The sequence below is a fragment of the Esox lucius genome, chromosome 5 (genome assembly GCF_011004845.1).
Source record: "Esox lucius isolate fEsoLuc1 chromosome 5, fEsoLuc1.pri, whole genome shotgun sequence".
Taxonomy (NCBI): domain Eukaryota; kingdom Metazoa; phylum Chordata; class Actinopteri; order Esociformes; family Esocidae; genus Esox; species Esox lucius.
The window spans coordinates 35,879,860-35,900,870 of record NC_047573.1 but is presented as its reverse complement, the minus strand read 5'-3'; the positions used below and the strand labels follow the sequence as shown (position 1 = coordinate 35,900,870).

At 41.1% G+C, this 21,011-nt stretch overlaps 1 protein-coding gene across 23 annotated transcripts in view; it reads left to right on the top strand.

Annotated features, from left to right (window-relative positions):
- Positions 1-21,011, top strand: part of ablim1b (actin binding LIM protein 1b) — a 262,796-nt gene that overhangs the window by 233,539 nt on the left and 8,246 nt on the right. For 9 of the 23 annotated variants that reach the window (XM_034292380.1, XM_034292373.1, XM_034292368.1 and 6 more), the window contains 3 exons: positions 11,883-11,972; positions 12,367-12,414; positions 14,401-14,547. In XM_034292380.1, the coding sequence (XP_034148271.1) occupies positions 11,883-11,972; positions 12,367-12,414; positions 14,401-14,547 (285 nt within the window). The remainder of the gene's footprint in view (positions 1-11,882; positions 11,973-12,366; positions 12,415-14,400; positions 14,548-21,011) is intronic. The other 14 variants (XM_034292371.1, XM_034292384.1, XM_034292364.1 and 11 more) reach the window with 5 other exon arrangements.

The following is a 21,011-nucleotide window of genomic DNA, read 5'->3' as shown; positions in this document are numbered from 1 at the left end:
TTAGGTGACATATTCACAATCTGTCCATGATCATCACAGTGCGGTTTGGAAATCCACACTATCGGTATGACGATGATAATACTCAAAATCAGCAGGCACCCGATGGTGCATCTCATTCCTCCGGACCTCCTGAAGGGGTTCCATGGTCCTTGTCTCTCTGGCTCCATGGTTGCAGGATGTGTTGGAGTTGTTGGTTACTAGCACCACAACCCACGCCGCCCTTAGGTAACTTCAATTTACCTATTCTTTCGCCGTATCTTCTAACGCTGGAGCCTTCTTACAGTGAGTGGCGTGGACCCAGGTTCCTCGTTCAGCAACCTTGACAGCAGACTGAGTGACCAGTTGAACTTGGTATGGACCCAACCAGCGTGGCTTGCTCCAGTGCTTTCTCTTGCAGTCCTTGATGACTACCCAATCCCCAGGCTCGATGTCGTGCAGCGGGACGTCAATGGGAGTTGGTAGAGCAGCTTTTACACTCCTGTGGATGTTGTTCAGAACCTTTGACAGATTAGTGCAGTAAGTTAACATTGTATCATTCACATGTTCTGTGGTGAGGTCTGTGTGAGTAGGGGCACCTAAGCCTGTGTTCATTGGCCTTCCAGTGATGACCTCATGAGGGGATAGGCCTGTTTTCACCCTGGGCCTTCCTCTCATGTATGTAAGCACAAGGGGGAGTGCTTTAACCCAGGTCAACCCTGTCTCTTCACCCAACTTTGAGAGTTTCATTTTAATTGTTCCATTTTCTCTTTCCACTGCCCCTCCACTCTGCGGATGGTAGGCACAGTGAGTCTTCAGATCAACTCCTAGGTACTCAGACATCTTCTGAGTGGCTCCATTCACAAAATGTGATCCATTGTCACTTGACAGTTTCTTAGGAATACCCCATCTGGGTATGATTTCAGTCAATAATGCCTTAGCAACCGCTGTTGCATCAGCCTTCCCAGCCGGGAAAGCCTCAACCCATTTGGAAAACATATCAACAAACACAACACAGTATTTCTTTCCCTCGCAGGGGTTCAACTCAATGAAATCCATCATTACATGGTCAAAAGGGCCATCAGGAGTAGGATGGCTGGACTGGGAGACTGCTTGTCCCCGCCCTATATTAAACCTCAAACACACCAGGCATTTTGAAAAAAAATGTTAAGCATAATTCGTAAAGCCCTGTGTGTACCAATACCTATTTACAATATTCACCATCCCCCCTTTTGAAGTGTGATCTTTTCCATGAGAGAGCACTGCATAGAAATGAAACAGACATTTTGGCAAGCAGGGGTTACCATTAGGACCTATCCAAACAGCATTCACATAGGATGCCCCTGCTTTCTTCCAAGCGGTTCTCTCTTTAGGCGAAGCCTGAGATTGCGCTTCAACAAGATCAGAGAGGGAAACTGTGGGGGTCAGATGGGTCATCTGCAAAGCAGAATGAGGGGGGGCCTGAGCGGTGGCTTTAGCCGCAGCATCGGCCCTGCGATTTCCAAGAGAAACAACATCTCTGCCTGTAGTATGGGCCTCACATTTACAAATGGCCACTTCCTTAGGTAACAAAACAGCCTCCAAAAGGTTACGAATAAGGTGGCCATGTTGAATCCGTGAACCAGAAGAAGTAATAAACCCCCTCATTTTCCACAATGTACCAAAGTCATGTACAACACCAAAAGCATATCTACTATCAGTGTAAATGGTAACACTTTGACCCTCAGCAAGGATGCAAGCTCGAGTGAGACCAAACAGTTCTGCAGCTTGAGCAGAGAGATGGTGTGGCAGTCTGTGACCCTCAATCACATCATGATCAGTGACAATGGCATAACCCACATTATTGACAGCAGAAATAGGAGATTTACCAGCAGAACCATCAACATAAAAAACAAGATCACAATTCGGTAGAGGTTCATCAGACAAATCATCACGAGGAGTACACTGTTGGTTAATAACAGAGAGGCAGTCATGCGGCTCATCATCCACCTCTGTGGGGAGGAAAGTGGCCGGGTTCAAAACAGGACTCCTTACAATAGTGACATGGGGTAAAGACAGTAGAACGTTATGATAATGCAGAAACCTAGCACCTGACAAATGACTAGTCTTGTGTTCCAACAAAATAGAGGCAACAGAGTGAGGAACTTGTAGCTCAAGTGGGTGATAACACACCAGAGGCCGTGACCGCAAAACAGCATCTGCTGCCGCTGCCACAGCCCTCAGACAGTAGGGAAGGCTTTGTGCTACAGCATCCAGTTTAGAGGAAAAGTATGCAATAGGCCTCAACTTATCACCATGTTTCTGCATTAAGACTGAGGACATATAACCATTCTTTTCACACACTGCTTGAACAAACTTCTTCTTAGGATCAGGGAGCCATAAAGTAGGAGAGGTAGCCAGGGCCTGTTTCAAAGAGGTAAATCACGTGATGCGAGCTTCTGGCTGTGGGCCATGTCCTGCAAGGGCTGTACTAAACAAGCATATTCAGGAACCCATTGTCTACAGAAACCTGTCATGCCCAGAAAAGACAGAAGTTGAGTTTTAGTTAATGGTTTTGGGATGCCAACAATGGCTTCTATTCTGTCTGCACTGAGACTTTTACCCTCTGGTGTTAGTTTATGGCCCAGAAAAATAACGTCTTTCTGGACTAGCTGTAGCTTATGTAAACTAGCTTTATGACCTTGCGAGGACAAGTACTGTAGCAACAGTACAGTGTCCTTTTCACATGCATCTTTATCTGGAGAACAGACAAGAAGATCATCAACGTATTGAATAAGGGTACTGCCATGTTGAAATTGGAACCCTTCCAAGTTATCTTTTAGCGCGGATGCAAACACGGCAGGAGATTCACAATAACCTTGAGGCAATCTGGTCCATGTGTACAATTGGCCAGAGAATTCAAATGCGAACCAAAATTGTGAAACCTTGTGCACAGGGATGCTAAAGAACGCGTTGGCTAAGTCGATCACTGAGAAAAATTGACTATTACTCGGAACTTGAGTCATGATTGTATATGGATCAGGTACAATCGGTGCGCGCGCATATACAGCCTCATTAACTTTTTTAAGATTTTGTACAAATCGCCAAGCTACAGGTTGTCCAACCACTTTGGCTTTCTTAACTGGAAAAATAGGAGTGCGACATGGACTGTTTGGACATGGAACAATTAGGCCTTTTTCCAACAATGCTTTAAAAGCGGGAGCTATCCCTTCAATAGCCTCCGCTTTCAGTGGATATTGAGCCTGGCATGGTCTATGGGGTCCTCTAGGTGTAACTACAAGAGGCTGTGCATTGTTAATCAACCCAAGATCATATTTATGCTGAGCCCACAAGGAGGGTGGAACTTCCGCTAACCTAGGTTCTGTAGCAGCCACCTGGACTGCACAGACCTGACGGACCCAGTCGTCATGCGGCACAAGATGTACTTCCCGTTTACCCAAAACGGTGCACCCAAACCTCTCTCTATAGGCTTGGGCTGCCACGGAAAATTCCACTCCCACCATGTGACAAGGGACCCAGTCCACTACTTCATTGCACCCCCTCACCCAAGGACCCAAACTTGCCCACGTGCCAAACAAAGGCTTAGCCAGCGAGACATGGGGGTCCGACCCCTCAATGTCGAAAAAGCGAGACACCTCTCTCACATTTCGCACAGACCATGCACAAAACCCTTCCGAAGACCAGTATACATATTCACCCGTCAAAAAAATCACATTTACCATCACCAAACCACACATTCTCAAAACCAACATCCTGACTTTCTGAAACTTTCGCTGAGCAACGCAAGTCGCCCATTTCCATAAACTGGGCCGTACCTGTGTCTACTCTCTTTATCGCTTTATTTACCAACTCATGTGAAACAGCTCTAGGACCGGTACTTTCTAAATCCCACGAATAACAATAATCAACAGACTGTGCACCATTTTGAACTGCTTGCAAAACAGTACGTTTAATTCGCATGCCTTTGTCTGAACATTCTAATGTGATCCCTAACTGTGTCATCAAGTCCCTAGCTAACAAATTAACTGGACAACAATTGGAAAACAAAAATGAATGTCTCGGATAACGCTGGCCCTCGTCGTCTACAACCGACAGAGGGGTTGTAAATCGCTCCGTAGTCTGTCCTCCACTAGCCCCTACCGTAATTATAGTTCTACCACTCAATTTCGGAAGCGGATCCCAATCCTGGGCTCTAAGGACAGAATATCCAGCTCCAGAATCAACCAAAAATTCTATCTGTTTACCATTAATTGTAAGAAACATTGTGGGTTTAACTTGGTACTCTACGTGTTCTCTAAATGCTTGTACATTAAGTGTCTGCATAACATCAATATATGCGAGGTCATGTAATGATTGATCTCACCGGTAGATGGGTCCTGTGCTGCCCCCTCCGAGCGTCAAAACCCCTCCTCCTGGTAGCCTTCGTTTCTCCGAGTTCCCCTTGGATTGTTCACTGTAAATCCACTGGAATTAAAATTGTCTCTATTGTTTTGTCCATCTTCCCTTGTGTCTTTTTCAGGACAATCGCGTACCCAATGTTCAATCGAGCCACACCGATGGCAACCTTTGTCATAGTTGTTTCGGTTAGCAGACCCTCGTCCTCTGCCTCTAGTCTGTGTTCGTCCTCTCGCTCTGCCCCGTCCTCGGGCTCTTTGGTCGTAGCCGCTGTAAAAACCTAGTTGGGCCATCTGTAATTGGGGATGTCGCACCAAGGTCGACCACGAGCGAAGGATAAAACTTCCGGGCAGGAGGGGGACTGTTTTGAGACAGCTTCGGTGGCTTTTCCGCCGTTGATTCAGGAACAGCTGCAGACTTTGCACAGTGTTATAAGGAGGAGGTCGTCGGGGAGGGCAGTCCAGGTCCACATCCACTCTAGTAGGAGAAGCCAGAACACATTGATCAGTAGTCCCTACACTACTCTGCCTAAATCTTTTATCAGTCTCCTCTTTCCACATACCATAAGCTTTCCAATCAACTTTTCGTTTCCCTTTCTGTACTTTTTTAATTTTCCCCTGCTCGTATTCCTCCAACTTCTCTTTCAATCCATGCAACTGTCTTTGGCTAAAGCTGCCATTTTTCGGAAAACCCAAAACTTCCCAGAGATTCAATTGTTCACAAGTCCAAACAACATACTTCTCTTTCATTATCTCTGCTGGCCCAACGTAACTACGAGGGACGTTTAATGGTTTACTGCCAGACTTACCCATGTTCAGAAAACCTGGCAAATTAACGTGGCGAAATGCAAGATCTATTTTAGTCTAAATAGTGTGCTCTAACACATATACTTGCGTCCTAACGCAAAAAGGAGTCCTAACTCTATACTCGCGCCCTAACGCTGAAGTGCCCTAACACTCTTATCTCAATTAACGTGTTCCTAACACCTGTTAATAGACCCGTCGGCTTGTAAGTGAGATAATATAACTGCAGATTTAAAATGTGCCCTAACACATATCCAATGGCCTTTGTTTTTTTTAATATATATATATATATTTTTTTTCAACTGTATTGTGCCCCTACCTCCAAATTCAATTTCCACGGGCAACCTGTACTGATCAGGCACGAGTCTCAGCTCCAGCCAGGCACTCCTTCTCAACCCCACAAAGGATAGCCTTTTTAGGGGGATAATGGAAGTTCCAGAAAATCTCTCTCTGGCCATGCACGGTTAACCTGTTTGGAAAAAGACTCAAACCGAGCAGGATTAGGAGCCCGGACGAGCACCCCAAATTGTGATGGCAATTTCTAAAGTCCAAACTATTTACGAAAATGGTAGGTAAGACAGAGGAAAACTCAAATGCACAATAAACAGTTTTATTCTTGCAAGGAGAGAATACACAGGTTACAAAGTAACAATGAATAATCTCTAAATCAGTATAGGAAATGCATCAGTATATAAGGAGGGAAAAAGGGGGTGTGGTAAGATGTTGCCCCTCTGTCCCATGTCAACCAAACACACCCTTTGTTCTATCACATGTCCTGGGCTTGACACAAGCCCTTAACCCTTAAGGGGGAATTAAAGCATCTGAGCAACCTACTGATAGGTAGATGATTAACCCTAAAGTTACTCGTGGCCAATCAAGAATGCCCCCTAGGACAAAACCCAGATCCCCTCTCCCACACTCCTCTATGCATTTAAACATTGGGACTCAGTCCTTTACTCAGAATATATTTTATCAGGTTACAGAAATTTCCCTAACACAAAACAGTTAAATATCAATCAATAACAACTACACTCACCTAAAGGATTATTAGGAACACCTGTTCAATTTCTCATTAATGCAATTATCTAATCAACCAATCACATGGCAGTTGCTTCAATGCATTTAAGGGTGTGGTCCTGGTCAAGACAATCTCCTGAACTCCAAACTGAATGTCAGAATGGGAAAGAAAGGTGATTTAAGCAATTTTGAGCGTGGCATGGTTGTTGGTGCCAGACGGGCCGGTCTGAGTATTTCACAATCTGCTCAGTTACTGGGATTTTCACGCACAACCATTTCTAGGCTTTGCAAAGAATGGTGTGAAAAGGGGAAAAACATCCAGTATGCGGCAGTCCTGTGGGCGAAAATGCCTTGTTGATGCTAGAGGTCAGAGGAGAATGGGCCGACTGATTCAAGCTGATAGAAGAGCAACTTTGACTGAAATAACCACTTGTTACAACCGAGGTATGCAGCAAAGCATTTGTGAAGCCACAACACGCACAACCTTGAGGTGGATGGGCTACAACAGCAGAAGACTCCACCGGGTACCACTCATCTCCACTACAAATTTGCCACAATTTGCATGAGCTCACCAAAATTGGACAGTTGAAGACTGGAAGAATGTTGCCTGGTCTGATCAGTCTCGATTTCTGTTGAGACATTCAGATGGTAGAGTCAGAATTTGGCGTAAACAGAATGAGAACATGGATCCATCATGCCTTGTTACCACTGTGCAGGCTGGTGGTGGTGGTGTAATGGTGTGGGGGATGTTTTCTTGGCACACTTTAGGCCCCTTAGTGCCAAAAGGCATTGTTTAAATGCCACGGCCTACCTGAGCATTGTTTCTGACCATGCCCATCCCTTTATGACCACCATCCTCTGAAGGCTACTTCCAGCAGGATAATGCACCATGTCACAAAGCTCGATTCAAATTGGTTTCTTGAACATGACAATGAGTTCACTGTACTGAAATGGCCCCCACAGTCACCAGATCTCAACCCAATAGAGCATCTTTGGGATGTGGTGGAACGGGAGCTTCGTGCCCTGGATGTGCATCCCACAAATCTCCATCAACTGCAAGATGCTATCCTATCAATATGGGCCAACATTTCTAAAGAATGCTTTCAGCACCTTGTTGAATCAATGCCACATAGAATTAAGGCAGTTTTGAAGGTGAAAGGGGGTCAAACACAGTATTAGTATGGTGTTCCTAATAATCCTTTAGGTGAGTGTATTTACCTTAATTTAATCAGTTATTATGATAATTTTTCAAAGGCTTGTGTATAAAATAAATGATAGTAAAACACAACATTTCATTACATAATAAAACTTAATAGAGCAGTACTCCTGAATCTTACTCCTGGATAAAATTTTTTTTGGAAGTGAAACACTCAAAAGGCATCCCCAGCTCATTTTGGAGCTTATTTGACTTACAGACGTGCTCTTATTTGTTGGTACCCCTACAGCTCATTGAAATAATGCTTCATTCCTCCTGAAAAGTGATGAAATTGAAAGCTATTTTATCATGTATACTTGCATGCCTTTGGTATGTCATAGAATAAAGCAAAGAAGCTGTGAAAAGTGATTAATTATTGCTTATTCTACGAAGATATTCTAAAATGACCTGGACACATTTGTTGGTACCCCTTAGAAAAGATAATAAATAACTGGTTCATAGTTATATATCAAACTAATTAGTTTCTTTAATTAGTATCACACATGTCTCCAATCTTGTAATCAGTCATTCAGCCTATTTAAATGGAGAAAAGTTGTCACTGTGCTGTTTGGTATCATTGTGTGCACTACACTGAACATGGAACAGAGAAAGTAAAGGAGACAGTTGTCTGAGGAGAGAAGAAAGAAAATAATAGACAAGCATGGTAAAGGTAAAGGCTACAAGACCATCTCCAAGCAGCTTGATGTCCCTGTGACAACAGTTGCAAGTATTATTAAGAAGTTTAAGGTCCATGGAACTGAAGCCAACCTCCCTGGGTGCGGCCGCAAGAGGAAAATCGAACCCAGATTGAACAAAAGGATAGTGCGAATGGTAGAAAAAGAACCAAGGATAACTGCCAAAGAGATGCAAGCTGAACTCCAAGGTGAAGGTACGTCAGATTCTGATCGCACCATCCGTCGCTTTTTGAGCGAAAGTGGGCTCCATGGAAGAAGACTCCACTTTTGAAAGAAAAACATAAAAAAGCCAGACTGGAATTTGCTAAAATGCATATTGACAAGCCACAATCCTTCTGTGAGAATGTCCTTTGGACAGATAAGTCAAAACTGGAGCTTTCTGGCAAGTCACATCAGCTCTATGTTCACAGACGAAAAAATTAAGCTTTCAAAGAAAAGAACACCATACCTACAGTGAAACATGGAGGAGGCTCGGTTATTATTTGGGGCTGCTTTGCTGCGCCTGGCACAGGGTGCCTTGAATCTGTGCAGGGCACAATGAAATCTCAAGACTATCAAGGCATTCTGGAGCGAAACGTACTGCCCAGTGTCAGAAAGCTTGGTCTCAGTCGCAGGTCATGGGTCCTCCAAAAGGTTAATGACCCAAAACACACAGCTAAAAGCACCCAAGAATGGATAAGAACAAAACATTGGACTATTCTGAAGTGGCCTTCTATGAGTCCTGAATCCTATCGAACATCTATGGAAAGAGCTGAAACTTGCAGTCTGGAGAAGACACCCATCAAACCTGAGACAGTTGGAGAAGTTCGCTCAGGAGGAGTGGGCCAAACTACCTGTTAACAGGTGCAGAAGTCTCATTGAGAGCTACAGAAAACGTTTGATTGCAGTGATTGCCTCTAAAGGTTGTGCAACGGAATATTTGGTTAGCGGTCCCATAATTTTTGTCCATGCCATTTTCATTTGTTTTCTTATTTACAATATTATGTTGAATAAAATTTCTGATTTCTATTAAATATGTAATAAACAATGGTGGATGCCAATTACTTTAGTAAGTTTCAAGTTATTTCAGGGAAAATTGTGAATTCTTAATTTTTTGTGGAGGGGTACCAACAAATTTGAGCACGTCTGTATGGGGCAAGATAAGTAAAGGCAGTTTTGACCAAGTTCAGAGACAACCAGAGTACAAACCAATTCTGCTCTTGTGTTAAAATTTATAGTTTTCTACATTTGTAATTGTTTTGAGATATGCTGGAAGTTTCAACAAAAGCGAATACAGTAAATAAACAGAATACTCTGATCATCTTGTCTTACATCCCGTCCCACCTTTTCATTCAAAATATAATTTGAAAACTATTCAATTTGTGATACAGGGTAGTAATTCTAAGATTATTCAAACCTGAATTTCAAGACCTCAGCCTTTAAATAGGCATAAACATTTGAAAAATGTCAAGCCTTTTTTGTTTAAATCTTGATGATTACAGCTTACAGCTCATGAAAATCAAAAATCCTGTATCTCAAAATGTGAGAATACAAAATTTACAATATTTCTGAAACCACAGCAGCACTTCGTCCTAATGACATCTGTTTGTTCATTTAAAAGTACAGATCAATGAACAGGGCAACACTATTCATCTTATCATCCAAGGCACTGTTGCAGATCAAGACGATACCTGACGATTTCAGCTGCCATTGTGCTGACACCTCCTCCCTCCCCCGTGTTGTCCCTGTCCTTGTCCATCTAGTCATGCTTCTGACCTGGTCTAAATTTAATTGAACTCTGGATTTAGCCCACGTGCATTTATTAATTATTCCAATTGGACTCTTAATATTTCACCCGGCACAGCCAGAAGAGGACTGGTTTCTTCCTAAATTTGACTGATTGATTGACTGGCAATATCATTTACAACCAGTGTCACGGTCTGAAGACTGATTGATGCATATTCAAACTACAACTTTCTGTCTGAAAGTATTGTAGCTGTGTATTCACCAGTGATTTTACTATCTTCGCTAGACAAAATCCGTTTGAGATCAGGCAATAATTGAAAGGTTACTCTAGTCCTCCCTTGAAAACATACATAAATGTGTTTACAGGGGTCTCCAACTCTTTTGAGCATGCATTTCCAACCCTTTTGAGCATTTTTTGCAACTGTTCTGTAGGTCCTTATTGTGCAAGAAAAAGTACTGAAACTGATCTGTTTTCTTAGTTGTATTTTTCCTGGCTTGGGATATTTTTATAGGATTCCTAACTACTTATATAATAAATATATATATAGAGAGAAAACTGAAAATGGCATGGTACAATTTCTTTAATTAAATAACATTTACCAATTGTGCACGGGCAAGACATGTAGCTCCTATCAGCAGATATTAAAACCTATAGTTATAGGTGAGATCCTGTAGATCAGGAGTAAACTGGCATGTACTACCTGCTTCAGATACAGCCACAGCATTTTGATTGGATTAAGGTCAGGACTTTGACTTGGCAAAATACATCTTCTTTCTCCTGAGCCATTCTTTGGTAGATTTGCCTGAATGCTTGACCCATTTTTGGCCCAGCTTTGGCTCTTTGACTGATGGCCTGATATTCTTTTCAAGAACCTCCTGGTATACCTCAGAATTCACAGTTTGCTTGAAGTGCAGTCCACCAAGTCCAGAAGAGGAAAAGCAGCCCCATATCTTGACTTTCCCAACACCATGCCTGATGGTTCTTTTGGTGGTAGGCAGTGTTGGGGTTTTGCCAAACATCGCGGTTTTGATGGTGACCCAAAAGGTACATTTTATACTCATCTGTCTAGAGAATTGATGATCAAAAACCTGAAGGTTTTTCCAGATGGTTCTTTTTAGACATCAGAGGATTCTTCATAGCAACCCTCCCATGAATGCTGTTTCGATGCAGTATTCATCTTATTGTTGAAGCATGCACAGTAACCTGAGATGCAGAAAGGGAGGTCTGCAAATGTCCAGAGTTTATGTTTTGTTTGCCATTAACTTGAGTTATAATTTTTCTTGTGGTTTTTAGGGATGTTTTTGAAGGGTGTCTACTTCTAGGCCAAGTTACCAGCATGTTAAATGCTCTCAGTTTTTTATTATTTGCCTCACAGTAGACTTATGCAGCTTAAATCTTAACTGGAAGTTACTGAAATGACCAGTTAGTGACTACTGTTAAGCTAGGGTGCATTTTTATTAAATTATTAAATTACTTGATTGAGTAGGCAAACAACTTCTGGGATGATGTTACCTGATGTGACATCGATTCTGCTTTTCTTTCTGTCTTACTTAAATCTCTTTGTTTGTATCTAGCATTGATCCAGTATGTGCTCACATAAATTTTGGCAAGGTCAAGGCGCTGCATGTGTATATGTTACCCTTATTGACAGGCTCTGTCAGCTAAATACGTTTTCATCCCAAATGTGAATAAGAAAGTGTATCTACAGTACATAACATTTCAGTTCAAATGTTTCCCCAATAACTCTTGTTAATGTGAACAAAGCAGTTGTGATTTTGTTGTTTTCCCATCATTCATGTAGAGAATAAAATTTTTGTGTTGTTCCATGTGGCATGCGATAATCTATCTTTCATGGTATGAAGACATCCGGCACATCCACACACCAATACATCACTCATATTAACTCCCACAGCCAGTTGCGTCACACTGTCACCCCATCTCCACTTCTTCTTTCCTAACTTTCCATTACTTTTTCTCACAGAGGATTTATTTAAACCTCCCTTTCTTCCTCTCTTTCTCCCACAATTTCTCCTCCCTCTTCTTGTATGGTTTTCTTCCCTGGCTCTTGTTTGGAGGCACTGATCCATCCAGTAATCGGAGCTCCCCTCTCTCTTGGCCGGTCACCCCGACCCTCTCTTTGACCCCTAAACATTACCACATCCCAGGTAGGAGTCGGAGAGGCCAAATGCAACTGGTGTGCGCCCAGAGTCCACTTTATTTCTTACTCTCTCTCACTCCATCTCATTAAAACCTTTGCTTTTGTCTTTTTCCTTCTCCCTTCGTCTATCTCTTCCCTATGTCTATCTACTCTCTCCCTCTCTATTACTCTAGGCTTTTTGTCACTGTCCTGCTGTTTACTCTTTTTTCTCTGAGCTCATCATGCAGTACATATAAGAAATGTTCTGGTCACCCTCCTTTTACAGATTTGTTTTGCTTAGTTGTTTGGTTGCCAGCATGTTTATTTTTTTTACCATTTCACTTTCCATGTTCTGCATTATAACTCTTTATTGAGATGAACATATTTTTCTTAATGATCTTGTTGTTCTTCTGTATTTGCAGATCAAGGAGTCAATATGTATAGGAAGCCTCCAATATACAAGCAACACGGTATGTATTACACTATATTTTTTGTCATTTATTATAACTGTAAGCTATGTTTTTTTTTTCATTTAATTACTAACCTCTAACAATCCTGAACAAATTATTACACCAGTCATGTAATATGTGCACTTTGAGCTCTAACCTAAAAATGTATTATGGATTTTATGGATATCTTTTTAATCATGCACACAGTCATTTAGAAGAGGTTGCCTGTTTGCTTATACCATATTGTTATTTGTATCATGGCACAGTAACAAATGTTATTAACAAAACCAACCAAAAGTACACATATTGTACATATTGGAAAAAACTTTTTTTGGAAAGGTAAGAAAAAGGTGCAGTGGTCTCTTAATTTTTTCCGGACCTGTATGTTAGTTATTGGTCAATGTGGTTATAGATGTCCAAAATACCCTAGACTGAATTGGAATTGCTGGCCTTCTGTGGCCAAGGGTAGTCCAACTCACTGGGCCACTTCCTTCAGTGCAGTTGCTTCCTTGGCGTAGGTCTGGCCGACTGCTCTTTCAGTGGAAACTCTCTCCCTTTTCCTGCCTAAAAAGTAAACCTCTGAAATAATATATCTTAAAAATGTCAGCCTTGAAAATAATGTCAGCCTTGAAAGTGAAATGTATGTCTGTCTGTTTGTTTTTGCATTCTTTGACCATTATGTTCCATCCGTATGTCTGTTCATGTCTGTGAATTCCATCATCACATTAAAATGTATTGTGACTCTTATAACTCCATGTTCACATGTAAGTATGTTTGTAGTCATTCTCGCTGCTAACAGATTATGCTCATTTGCCAATTCAAGGCACAATCAGCAGTAGAAACAATAACAATGTCACCCTGTTCTGGTCAAAAACTGTAGTGATTGTGTATAAACACTGGGTTTTTACAAACATTAGAATGAATCAAGATTTTATTCTGGGTTCTGGTGAGGGCAGCTAATCCCCTGAGGAATTTATCATTTATATTCTTCAAGAATCAAGTCCAAAAATGTTTGTAGCAACTGCTGATTGCCCCTTAAACGAATATAAACTTTACTCATATGGCTCACACTGAAATGGACAGTCTGTACCTAAGGACTATGTGACACATTCATAGAGAATTCAACCATGTATAAATGTATATACCATATATTTAGATTACACATGATTAGCATTTATTAATGGTTATTTAGTGCTTACAAAAGGATGTGTCATGTTGGCCTTATTTTTAGCCCTTTTCAGTCTCTTATTCCAAGTACAACCTTTCATGCATGCTTGCGGTCTTAATGGTGGTGGGCCTAACAAAAGCTACTCTAATAACTCACACTAGCTTGGGAAATCTCCTTTCCACCTACTTATTTTCTGCTTTCTATGAACCCCCTCTATTTCTAATCACAGTACTTTGTATGACCTGGTATGACCTGTGCCTACTTGTGCCTTTTGAGGCCACACTATTTTCAATATGAACAAAAAGTGCTATGGGTGGCTCCCGAATGGTGCAGCGGTGAAGTCACTTCCTTGCTGTACTCCTGCGTCATTGCAGTCATGAGTTTGAATCCTATTTTTGATATGCCAACATTGCCCGTGGGCCTCATATGTGGCGGTGCAATTTGGCTTTGCACCGTCCAAGGTTGATGGGGCTTGGTGTCGGTCAAGGTGCACTTGACCGACACCAAGTGTGTTCCTAATATGCAGCTATTTTATAATCATGCCTCCACTAACACATTTCAGCATTAAAGTTTGCTTAATACAGTGCTTGCCATGAAAAGAAAGCTTCTGAGAAGTGGGTTGGGAAATAGGTGAATCATTTATTCAAGACATGATTGGTAACCCAAGAGTTACCAATGTTCTGTTATCAACACATGCAATCATTGATAATTGAAAAAGTAAGTAACAAAAACAACTGCCGAAATTGTCAGAAGCTTATCCTGGATTGTCCACCACTGTATCTGCCTACTCCTGTTGCTGGCCAATCACTTATAGACGAGTTCCCCAAATACCAATCCAGATTCAGCTGCCATGGCAGCCCAAAGCAAGTCTGCTGATGCCATCATCAAATCGGCCAAGTTTCCTGCGGCCCACGCTCCTGGACTGGACGAAAAGCCAAAGATTGAGACTGTCTACTGGCCGTGCCCACCATCTCTCGCTGCCTTAGGTAGGATTCTCCTACTGACTGCCCCAGGTCACCTTGCTGCTTCTGTTGCAAGCCAAAACAACAACATAGTATTTGAAAAATTCCTACTCGTCTTTCAGCTATTAATGTAAGTGATCCCAATAGCCAGTTGTAGTAACTTTGCAAGAAGTCACTGTGGCTTGACAATGTGGCTCATCAATGTGGTAATAGGTGTTACATTTGTCTTAGATGGGAAGTATTTGGCTGCACAAAGATTGGGCAAATAGGCATACAATCAGGCATACAGGCGTACAAAAAACTGAATGCTAGTTGACCCAACAAACATAGTTTGAGACCCCATAAAATTCCTGAAATCAATCAAATCCAATCAAAATCACATCTGCATGTGTTAAATTGGGAACTAAGCAAAACTCATACATTTAGGTGTTATTTAAGAGATACCAAAACATTTTATTAAGTTATGGGAAAAGTGTGAAGACATTTGATAACATTTTTGTTAAATTTTTGCAGTACAATTTTTGTATAAGTGTGCATAACACATTTATTTAGCTTTGGAAAAAATATTTTGGTTTCACAAGTTGTTTTGTTTTTTCTATACACTCTTTCTGTCTTTATTGAATGTTATTGTGCAATAATAAAAGTATATAGCAATTTTATAACAAAACAAAAATCCTCAGATTTAAGTAGACTGTAGAAAAGGCAACTTTTAATTACAACTCCTAGGCTAGGTTTGAAATATTCCGCTGTGCCCTAAAGTAGCAGCCATGTGGTAGCTGCATCATTGAAGCCAAAAGTTTGACTCTTTCTTGTTGCACACCGACAGTGCCTGCAGATCATTGCTTAGAGTGGCACAAATTGGCTATGGGTGGACTGGTGGATATTATAGGATTCAACCCCTTGCAAACTCTGTCTTTGTTGCTGGCCAGAGAAAATGCTCTTGTCCAGCATGTATGTGCCAGTAAATAATTCCTGGTTGAGCAAGCCAAATAGCTTGTCAAGATGTGCATCCAAAAACGCATCTCGACCCTTGTGAAACGTCTGTGGAGTGGTTGAAATGAGACCATAAGGCCATAATTGTGAATTGGATGAATTGTGATGAGATAAAAATTTACCACATTTACCACACTAGATTAAATGTAATATAAAGGCCATACAAAAGTTACATTTTGTTAGGAGCTAAGGTGGCCCGGCAGGTTCACCTTATCCTAATGTAACCACAGCTGGGATGCTTTAAAAAGCTGATTTCTGGCTTTAAGGAACTTGTAATACGAAATGTGTTAAAGAGGTTAATGGAACTCTACCCAAACATGGAAAAGTAGTTTCAACATGTTGGGGAAATATGCCATGGAGAAAATACTTTGAATCTCCTCATTGACCAGCAAAATTATTCACTTTAGTTGTGTGTTAAATACTATGTTCAGGTTGACATTTGAGAATGATGCTTGCATGATGTCAAGTTTCAAGTTTTATTTGGCAAATGCACTTTGCCAAATAACTCTGCATCATCCTGCACAATGAAATTCTTGTGACATGGCACCCAACAACACCAATATATGTTCATGTCATTGTCATGACAATAAAGGTAAAAAATATTTTTACTACAACCACCGCTAGCTATGTTGCTAGCTTCTTCTTGACCTGAAAAGCACCAGTTGTTATTCTTTTAAATATATATCTTTATTTATTTGAAGCTTTATTGGACAGGAAAGTGGTGAAAGAAAGAGGCGGGTTTTCTGTTAGAAGAGTTCAAACACACACAGTAGCAGCAAATGTGCACCGGAGTCAGCAACCCAGACAGATAGACCACCAGTGTTTCTAAATGTTAAGCACTGAAACAGACACATATGTAAAAACTATCTTGTGGGCTTGTTAAATTAAATAATTAATATCTGAAAAATTTTCACTTTATTAGTGCACAGACAATTAAAATCACAATCAGTTAAAATGATCACAGACAGGCAACACAAAAAAGTATTTGATAAAACACAAAAATAAAATTAAGTTTAGGTAAAATCAGACAAATCAACACTCAAACACAAGACAAAGTACATTGCTTTAAACAACAGTGTTATTTCCTCAGTGACCTCAGGTTTTTAGAAGGAATTTGACCTGGCGAGGTCTGCGCTATCCCTCAGGTGCAGGGGCGAAAATCTGATTTCAACTTTGGAGGGGACAATTACATGACATTTTCTGAGGGGGACACCAAAAGTATTGCTGTAATACTGTTTTAGTTTATGCCATCGGTTGCTCACTACTGTAGCTCTACAAATTCAGCTATTTTCAGTGTGAACCCTATCAACATAAAACCGACTGGATTACTGGATTAACCTCATAATAGCTACGTGCATTGAGTGCCTTTCAGACAGTACACACAAACACTGTCACCTTGACAGCTAAGCAACAGTACATACATTGCAAGCTTCTATCATTGACTCATTCAAACAGCTGCAAAACAGTGATTGATGATTCTGTGGCTTGCTAGCAAACGTCAGCTAACCGTTAGCTATCATAGTGTGACCTGTAATTTAATGCAGCGAAAATGAAGACTGGTGATGGTATATGGTGATGGTAAATGTGTTTTATTGTATTGAATGGTAGAAGTAAAGAAATATCTAACGTATCTTTCGTTTGTACTACATACTGAAAGTCAAGCATTCATGTATGTATCAAATTCATATAACACCGCTGAAAGTACAAATCAAGTTTTACTCTCAAGCTTTACATACAAGTAATGTACAATGCAAGCCTGAGGATTTACACACATCAGACCTAATTCAGGGACCTATGGACTACGTACAAGGCCCTTCAACACATCAAAACATGTAGCTTCTTTTAAATGGTATACTTTTGTCAGTGCAAGGAAAATACAAAGATAAGGTAAGACAGAAAAAATGGGCAAGTGGGGACAAGAGTCCCCGATTTAAGTCTGGTCTGCTGACTATTCCATAAGCAAGGAGCGTAACAGGAAAAGGCAGTCATACCCTATTCTGTGGAGATTGCATGGGCCTCAAGTGTAATCCAGGCTTGAGATCAGGATTTTTGCATTATATTTCTAATGTTGATAAGTGCTAATAAATAAGAAGGTTGTTTATTTAGTTATGCTTTATAGACAAGCACAAGAGCATGTTGTTCTTGTCTCAAGGACAGCAAAGTCCAGCCCACACTTTGATACAAACTATGGTGGTGAGTCCTGTAGCTAGCACCCGTAATAAACCTAAGTGTGCAATGGTAAGTAGCATCCATTGGTTTAAGTGTGGATGCCGTAGCATGTACATAATATCCCCATAGTCTATAACCAACATAAGTAGCATGCACAATTTATTTTCTATTTGTGTAGGACAAACATGCTCTGTTTCTGTAGAGGAAGCATAGCTTGATCTTTAGCCTTTTACAGAGTTCATTAACATGTATTTTAAAAGACAGTTTACCATCCAGCCAAATCCCTAGGTATTTTTTTCTTCTGGTTTTTGTCTTCAAATAAAAAATCGGCAGAAATAAAGTGCTTATTAAAGGCATCACATTTTTCAGTTCGGTCACCTGACGATCCCAGCATCCGATATAGGAGTTACCACGTTTTAAGTGAGTTAACAGTTTAGATGGATCACCGGCAGACTCCGTCATAGCATTAATAAAATATCTAGATTTTGCCTATTTTATTGCTCCGGACCATTTATTTCTCAGTTGCCTAGAAAGCAACCAATCAGGAATTTCATCAGTTTTCCTCGCTAAGGATATTATGGTAGTTCAGGTTTCAGTTTCAAGGTTTATTTGTCAAGTGCACAAAACAACACAACAGTGTCATCCTGCACAATGAAATTCTTGTGACATGGCACCTGACAACTACGTAGTTATGAAGAAGAATATATAAGCAAAAATATACATACACTGTGCACTAGCAGCAGTTAGATCATTTTGACATGCATTAACAACATGCCAAGTTTGAATATTTCGCTAGACACCATTAAGCAAGTTTACCTCCACCACAAATAGCATCTATGAACTGTATGGCTTTTGCCACTGGCCACATTAACTTCATATTAGCCATTAATTACTTACTAGTATCTACTAACTTACTACTTGGAATAGTCATAAGAATTGAGCAATTGCTAGCGAAATTACACTGCCAAAGATATTTAATTTCATGGAACAAAAACATTTGTTTAGGTGACGATAACTGACTTTTTTGTCAAGTGAAAAGACGAGAGAATCGTGGATACCCTTACTCTTTTACTGCCCAAGGGGTTTTAATAAAGCCTATATTACCCCAAAAAGCATGCACCGATGCGTACTTCGAAAATCCACTTGAAATAGTTGCAATATTGTATAACTGTAAACAGTTTTATTTTAGGCTAACAATAAAGTAACTACTGAAGGTTGTAGCCAGCAAAGTTTTTGTTTATCCAGAACAAATCCTAATGCATAATTGGTTTTGACTCTGACAAGATCGTTTGCAGTACCGCTTCTATAACCACTACACTATTTAACAAGGATCGGTCGGTAATTCACTCACTCACAGACATTCGCTCTTCTTGGGCGGCTCCACTTACGAAGTGTTAGGAATCAGCCGTTTTGTATAGTGTTTGAAATAATGATCGCATACCCGGTTGTCAAGGGAGAGAGTAATTCGGTTATTTATTGCAGCATTAGATAGTCTTGTTCATGAGGTTACGGAGCCGGTTTTCCTTACACAACCTCACTCAATCTCAAAGAAACTTCAAGTATTGAATATTATAGATATACAAGTATGGCAGTAATATACATAAAAATGTAAACTGGCATACATTTTTGAAAGTGTAGGATGGGGAATATGAACAGTATGGTAGAAGTATTGAGTATTATAGTTGCATTTGAGTGTAATATGCTTATGAATGATACATGCAAAGGAATATTCTAAAGCCCTTTAAAAATGCTTGACAGGAAATCAAAGTATCTGGAAAGTTCATGTGTGATCAGTTTGATCATGGATTAGTGTTGCTGGTTGAGCAGCCTTATGGCTGTTTTTGAGTCTGGAAGTGCGTGCCGTGATGCTCCGGTAGCGTCTACCAGACGGCAGCAGTGTGAACAGACCATAGTCTGGGTGGCTGTGATCTTTGATGTTATTTTGTGCTTTCCTCAGGCATTTTGTATGGTAGATGACTTGCATGGAAGGGAAATGGCAGCCAATGACATGATGTGCTCCTCAGACTTCACCACCCTCTGGAGGGACAGCGGAGCAGCTATCGTACCAGGCAGTAATGCAGCCTGAGAGAACACTCTCAATGGTGCACCTGTAGAAGATGGTGAGAGTTTTTACAGACATGCCAAATTTCTTGAGGCAGTTTTCACTGCTGAGTTTGCTTGTCTGGACCAAGTGAGGTCATCTTTGAAGAACACACAGAGAAACTTGAATTTGGACACTCTCTCCACTTCAGCTCTATCGATGTGTATGGGGGCATGACCACCCCTCTGCTGCTTCCTGAAGTCCACGATCATCTCTTAAGTCTTGCAGACATTGAGAGTGAGGTTGTTTCCCTGGCACAATGTAGCCAGGTTCTTTACCTCTTCTCTGTAAGCAGTCTCATCATTGTTGGAGATGAGACCCAGGATGGTTGTGTCCTCTGCAAATTTAAGTATGGTGTTTGAGCTGTGTGTGGCTATGCTGTCATGTGTGAATGGGCAGTACAGGAGGGGACAGTACGCATCCTGGTGGGGCTCCAGTGCTCAGGGTCAATGCAGAGGAGGTGAGGTTGCCCATTCTCACTACCTGGGGTCTGTCTATCAGGAAGTCTAGGATACAACTGCAGAGGGAGGTGTTAAGTCCCAGGGTCCTGAGCTTAGAAACAAGCTTGATGGGCACAATAGTGTTGAAGTCCACAAACAGCTTCCTGATGTATGTGTTGCCTTTTTCCAGGTAGGAGAGGGTCGTGTGTGTCATCAGTGCAATGGCATCTTCCGTAGATCTATTGGGTGGGTATGCATATTGAAAGTGGTCCAAGGTGTCAGGAAGGGTGACAAGCCGCTCAAAGCACTTCATGATGATGGAGGTCAGTGCTACAGGGCGGTAGTCATTCAGGCAGGTGATGGAAGGTTTCTTTGGTACAGGGATGATGGTGGTTTGTTTGAAGCAAGAGGGGACTACAGACAGAGACAGGGAGAGGTTGTATATGGAGGTGAAAAGCTCTGCTAGTTGGTCAGCGCCCCCCCTGAGGACACGGCCTGGAATGCCTTCTGGCCCTGGTGACTTCCGAGGTTTAACTTTTTAGTTATGGTTTGTTACAAAGAACATTTTGTATTGTCTCTTTTTTGTTACCAAAATTTAAAATAGTACCAAAATTAAATAGAAATTACTATCTAGCGAAGGTGAGAGAGCTTCAACCTGTAACATCAAGTTTAACTTGGACATAGTGTTTTAAATATAAGAATGGGTAGTGTTAAAATGTAATTAATGCATTAGTTAAAATGTAATTAATGCATGTAAGGCATGAACTAGGCAGAGATCAGACAGA